At 32.5% G+C, this 6,837-nt stretch overlaps 1 protein-coding gene across 1 annotated transcript; it reads left to right on the top strand.

The window, feature by feature from the left end:
* Positions 1–1,525: 1,525 nt before the first annotated feature.
* On the top strand, positions 1,526–3,864 carry LOC145093114 (putative eukaryotic translation initiation factor 5-2). Its single transcript, XM_079031162.1, has 2 exons — positions 1,526–1,659; positions 2,234–3,864. Exon 2 carries the CDS (start codon positions 2,526–2,528, stop codon positions 3,702–3,704), a length of 1,179 nt encoding a protein of 392 aa, XP_078887288.1. The 5' UTR covers positions 1,526–1,659; positions 2,234–2,525; the 3' UTR covers positions 3,705–3,864.
* Positions 3,865–6,837: the final 2,973 nt, after the last annotated feature.

The following is a 6,837-nucleotide window of genomic DNA, read 5'->3' as shown; positions in this document are numbered from 1 at the left end:
TCATATTTATTCTTTGCAATTCCAAAAAATGAATATAAGAATCTTTTAATATGAAATAATTTGATAAAGTTTCACTTGATTTCTATGTTGATATCAACTTTGTAGACCCTCAAAATAACAAAAAAGTCTCATGCATTTTTTTAAGTTTTTTTTCACAATATCTGAAATGGTATAGTTTGTTATTAAAACTAGTAAATATTATGAGGCTTTTTGATGGATTTGTATTAATCTCAAACTATATTTTGTTTTAGTATGATAATTTTTTGTGAAATTAAATATCCTTTTATTTTTTATTCCTACAAATTCTCATGTTCAATTAAACGGTGACATGTTTAACGTTTAATGTTCATTAATAAAATTTAATGACATTTTAATATACTAATATGACACATGTTATCATTTAATTGGATAAGAATATATATCTAATTTTTTTTATTTTTTTTATGCATTTGACGGGAAACTTTTATTTTTGTGTTTATTTTAATGCATTTGGAATGATCTATAATTTTATGTCTATTTTTAATGTTTGAAGTCGTGATATATAATTAGGTTGACCGATTGGTCGAACTAGATGGATATAACATTGATCACCATTCTCCCTAATAAATAAAAAAATTTTGTCACATGCCACACTTTCATTGATTTGATCACATGTCATTTTGTGATTATTTTCAATTAATTTTTTTCTACATATCATTTTGTGGATTTTTTTTTTCATTTTATTAATTTACACATAATATTTAAATATAATAAGTACGATAAATATAATAATAAATACATATCAATTTCATTAATTGAGTTTCTTCTAATTTCAAAATTTCTAAATTAAAGTTTTATTATTTTCATTTGTTTATTAGGATTTTCTAATATGTGCCTTAAGGGCATATATAAGAAGTATTAATTATGAAAAATAATATCATAATTAAATTTAAAATTTATTTATTATGTAGATTATTAATGCATGTCACATTTAATTAAGGTAATATTCCTTATAATTAATGTATTTTATATTTAATTATAGTAATATTTGTTATTAATTGAGCCCTTATCCCTTATTTATTTATCTAAATTATTTTTTTAATTTAAAAAAAAATTAATTTTAATAATTCAATATTTTTTTTTATTTTTTTTCTTATAAATTTAAACTTTTCAAATGTTTAGAATTTCATATTTTTTTTCTTTAAAATGAACTCATGTAATATACGAGTTTTACACCTAGTTTTGATTCAACTAAAAACCGGATTTTTAAAACATTAAGTACAAGTTGCCAGAAGTTAAATTAACCATATAAAGGTATAAATTTCTAGCAACTTAAATATTTAATCATAAAACTTATCTTAAAGATATTTATACAAAAACAAATAAATTAACATCTTTCTAACATTTATCTTTTTAAGATGAGGAAACGGAAATAGGGTTACGCTTTCAGTTCACTATAAACGTCTATTGTATACCGTCGATCAAATCAGTTGACAAATGAACGGTTGAGATCAAATGGCATTAAAGCCTGAATATCTCCACACGATACCAACCCTATATAAATGTATTGCATAGGCAGCCTCTCCCCTCAGGCCTCAATCGCTCTTCTCCCATCCACAACTCAAAACCCTAAACAGCGTCTCTCCTCTTTCTCTTCTCAACCTCCACAGTGTTGAATCGGTAAGTCTATACACAACTTTTATTGCGTTATCATCATCAAATTTTGATTCTGTTATCTGTATGTTGTCAATCTGTATCGGTTTCTATTGGTAGTTTTACACTTATGATTGTGTCGATTAATTATGGATCTCTGATTATATGTTCGTAAATCTCGATAATTTTGAATTTCATCATCTGAATGTGATCGCTGTTTTTGGAGATATAAGCTGAATCTGACACGACTGTTTGTAAATCACGTTACTTGATTAGTTTAGTAAAAATCTATTCACTTACGATTTGGTGTAGTCTATACGATATGGTAGAAATCATCCTTTTTGAAGTTTTAGGTTAGGTTAGATCTAATTGAGTTTGCATTCATCATGTTGTCTCGGAGTTTCTCTGCTTTAATAATTACTGTAACCAGCATTTATTAGTTGATAAATTCGATGTAGATGATGTTTCACTACTGTGAATTCATATACTTGATTGAACTAGACGCTAGTAGATACACTCAAATCATATATGAGTAGATGAGGTTTTGTATTGTTCATCATGTGGTTATTTAGATACTAACAACACCATATCTTTTTTGAAGGTTACACAGCCATTTTGCTTCTACACATTGCAAGTTGGAGCTCGCTAAAAGTCAAAAGTGTTTTTTATGTCCGAGCAGGCTATTCTCTACTTAGGGTGGATTGGGTTGTTAGGTGAATATTCTCCTACATCAAGAAAAAAGACCTCTCTTTATATGCATCAATCACCATTCCATTTCCAACACACCACATCATTCACTGGTCACTCTTGGCCACAACCTTTTCTCTCCACCATATCTCTGAAACATTCCATTTCTACCCTCCTCTAATATCTCCACTATCAACCCCCCAAAAATGGCATTACAGAACATTGGTGCTGGCAACAGTGATGACGCCTTTTACAGATACAAAATGCCCAAAATGATCACGAAAATCGAAGGGCGTGGAAATGGAATTAAAACAAATATAGTCAACATGGTTGATGTTGCTAAAGCTTTAGCTAGACCACCTTCTTATACTACTAAGTATTTCGGGTGTGAACTCGGTGCCCAATCAAAATTTGATGAAAAGACTGGTGTGTCCTTAGTCAACGGGTCCCACGACACTGCAAAACTTGCGGGTCTTCTTGAAATTTTTATTAAAAAATACGTTCAGTGTTACGGATGTGGGAATCCTGAAACTGAAGTTTTGATCACTAAAACTCAAATGGTTCAACTCAAATGTGCTGCTTGTGGGTTCATATCTGACGTGGACATGAGAGATAAGTTAACATCATTTATCCTCAAAAACCCACCTGAGCAAAAAAAGTCAAAAGACAAAAAAGCCCTTAGGAGGGCTGAAAAGGAGAGGTTAAAAGAAGGGGAAGCAGCCGATGAGGAGAATAAAAAGGTCAAGAGTAAAAAAAAGGGAAAAGAAGTAAAACCCACATCTTCACCACCTGCTGACGTGGCGGATGTCGACGATGACAACATCCAATGGCAGACCGACACGTCAGCGGAAGCCGCACGCCAGCGTGTACAAGAACAGCTGAGCGCGGTGACAGCCGACATGGTGATGCTGTTGGATGAGCCGGAGGAGGTGAAAACGCCACATCAGATTTTAGTTGAGAAAGTGAAGGAGGATTTGGAGAAGGGAGTGGGGCCGGATGTGATGATGTCAGCGCTGACTGGGACGAGAAAGGAGAACGTGAACGCGGTGTATGAAGGGTTGTTTGACGGGGTGGAGAAGGGGTTTGCAAAGGTGGTGGTGAAGAGGCGGAAGTATCTGGCGGCGGTGGTGGCGGATGGGGAGGAGGGGCAGATGATGTTGCTTGGGGCGGTGGAGGAGTATTGTGGGAAGGTGAAGAATCCGGTGGCGGTGAAGGAGGTGGCGCTTGTTTTAAAGGCGCTTTATGATGCGGATGTGGTGGAGGAGGAGTATGTGGTGAAGTGGTATGAGGAGGGGTTGAAAGGTGGGAATAAGGATTCCGTTATTTGGAGGAATGCGAAGCCGTTTGTGGAATGGCTTCAGAGTGCGGAATCGGAATCAGAGTAGGAATGGAATGGAATGGAATTCAAGTGTTTTGGTTATGGTTTTGGTCTAAAATAATTGAATTATTTTGAGGGTAATGAGTTTGAGTTTTGAATTTTTGACGTGTCACTAAATTGAGCCTTCAATTTTAATCGTATCTGTATGGGCCTCTACATTGTTTGCATTTCTTGAAATCATTGCATTTTTTTAGGCCTCTACGTTTAAAAATTGTTCAACATGTTTATGGTTTTTCACACTATGCCCAAAGCACAAATCCATACTAAGAAATTGAATTTGATTATTGGTCCTTAGATTTGAATGAGGAATAAGAGAGGGAACTCGGGCGTAAGTTCATAACTTTGACATATTGGTAATATTGGTCCTTAGATTTTTAAGTTTGTAGTTTATTCCCCAATTAATTTCAAATTAAACTAATAAGTCTCGATATTTTTGTATGAATCCTAGAAAATTAACTTGTTATTATTTTATATCCAAACATAGCCAAGGCAAGATCATTTTGACTTTTTAATTAATATTTTGTAACACCCTTCGTTAGGGCCTATTTGTAAAATTATTTTCAATGAGGTTTTTAATTGTTAACATTCAAAACCTTCAAGTTTAATTTGGTAAAGTTTAACGGTTCCAAAAGTTTAAAGAAGTAAGGTTGTTCATTAGGTATCATAACAAAGGTCCAAGTTCCTCACAAACGAATGTCTTCTAAAATCCATGCTAACTCCTAAGCATAAATCTCTCAATTTGAACGTACATCCAAAATAAGTTCGACAATAAAATGTGTAGTGAGCTATCACAAGTTCAACTCATTTTGAGTAAGGAATAGCAATCCTAATACTCGAATTGATCCTCCCAAAACTTATAATTTATATTTTGAAAGATGCAAAAAATATTTTTCTTTCGTTTAAATAATGCCAAAAGATGTATAAGAATTTCATGTTAAATGCAATGTTATGCATGCATCCATTACCAACCCCATGTTAATCTTAAAGTCCAACTCATAAACTTGATGGCCGAATGTGAAGAACATGCAACAGACAAAATGTCAAATTTGCCCTTATATCCACAAACAAGGCACTAGGGGCTATCTAACCTAGGCTACATGAGGAGTAACGAACCTCTACTTGTTCATGTGAAGATTATCTAGAAATCTAATAACAACAACAATAATCAATGTCCATTAGGGTACTCGGGATCTCAAGTCAAACCCATCCTGGTATGAATATGCACACACATGATGACGAAACGATTTTTCAAAGTTTCCAAGTTGTTGAGTTTCATGGCTATTAAACAGCCAAACATATTTCAGTCGGCCTCATAGTGTAGATGAAGGATGAAGGAAGAGCAGTCAAACCATTTCAAGAAAATAGTTTGCATGAATGCACAATTACAACATATAACAATCAATAGGTACATAAAGTACCATGCAATGAGAATCAAGTAAGATTTATAAAAATTTAGTAGGTGGGGGATGTATGTTCCTGGTAACTCACCTTAGTTCCCACCTTCTTATTCCACGTCTCTTCAATAAGTAACCACTCTCAATCACTACCTATCTAAACTGAAAGTACAATACTATACTGCTAAAAGTAATCTAAGAATTATACATATCATCAAGTCTACTGATTTTAAATGATTTAAGACATGATAAAAGTCTAACATACATGTAAATATATGTCTTTATGTGTTAAGACATCCAAAAGAATACTTAAATCGCAAACGTGAGTGGAACCGGAAACCGCCAAACCATTCTCAAACCGAATAACTCTACGCGACAAATGTGAGTTTTCTATGGCCCCTCTTTTATGTTTTACAATTTTTGGGGGAGAATACACACTAAAAAAATATAGGAAAGATTTAAAGGCTTTGCAAACTAAAAATGCAAGTTATGTCACTAAACATACCTAAGCTTAAATTTCAGCTTTTCACAGAAAAGTTGTGGTCTGTTCACGGACTGTTTTTCCCTTCTTAAACTTAATGGATTTCAAAACTGTACAATATGCACTTAGTTCAAGTTTATACCTTTCCGAGGACTACTTTCACACGTTCATACAATTTTTCTACAATTTATAATGATTTTTACAAAACTGCCTATCATTTCAGAACATTTTCAGACCAGTCTGTAAAAATGAACATTTTCACTATGGTTAGGAACCACTTACGGTCAGGGTAAAAATTATGAACAAAGTAGACTCATTTTATAAACTTTGAGAGTTTACGGATCCAGATTTCGACTTACGATGATTTTTCTATGATTTTCTAAAAACATGGACATAATTGCCCTTTTGATAAATATTGCTGTTTGGTTTTTCAAATATAAATATAAAGTTTTGTGGTAAATGAGAAATACACAAATTATGACATTGTTTAATTCACACATACTTTAAGAGTTACAAAAGTGTACATTATAACAAACATTACTAATATAATCATGTTGACAACCTTATAACAAAAGATGATTTGAACTATGTCAATGTCACTCACAGTCGGGGTGCTATATAAACTTTGTTGGTCACTTATAGTCGGAGTACTGTCTAAACATATATATGGTCAATTACAGTCGGAGTAGTGTCTAAACAATTGTTATGGTCACTTACAGTCGGAGTACTATCTAAACATGTATATGGTCACTTACAGTCGACGTATTGTTTAAACTCGTATTGGGACACATACGACCGTTGTCCTGATAGAATTTTGGTAGCTTTACATTATTAAGCATTACAACCAAAAGTCTTCAAACTCAAACAATTGGGAATTATAACAACATCCCGGATACAAATATACTAATACAAACTATGATGAGTTTGTATATAGTATAAATATTGTTTGTAGATTATTAAATCGAATGTTAGTGTCTATTTATACAAACACTAAATATTCCGCTTCACAAAAATATATTAATATTTACTTTTATCATAAGTATTTTAACATAGATACTCTTATTGGATTTTTAAGTACCTGGTCTTACATGAAGCATATCAGAAATATTGTTGAGCATGTTTTGTCCAACTTATTTTGTTAAACATTCCATGTTTTATAAAGAGAGAATGTAGTTTAAATATTGTTTGTAGATTGTTAAACCGATTGGTAGTATTTATTTATATAAATACTTATTACATTATGCTTTCCACTATGACAGCTAAAC

The sequence above is a fragment of the Lactuca serriola genome, chromosome 3 (genome assembly GCF_051521515.1).
Source record: "Lactuca serriola cultivar US96UC23 chromosome 3, Lser_US96UC23_V15, whole genome shotgun sequence".
Taxonomy (NCBI): domain Eukaryota; kingdom Viridiplantae; phylum Streptophyta; class Magnoliopsida; order Asterales; family Asteraceae; genus Lactuca; species Lactuca serriola.
The sequence above is the reverse complement of the archived record's forward strand: the minus strand, read 5'-3'. Positions and strand labels throughout refer to the sequence as shown.

What these genes read in the sequence shown, in the direction of transcription:
- LOC145093114 (XM_079031162.1), top strand. Translation starts at nt 2,526, where the DNA reads ATGGCATTACAGAACATTGGTGCTGGCAACAGTGATGACGCCTTTTAC.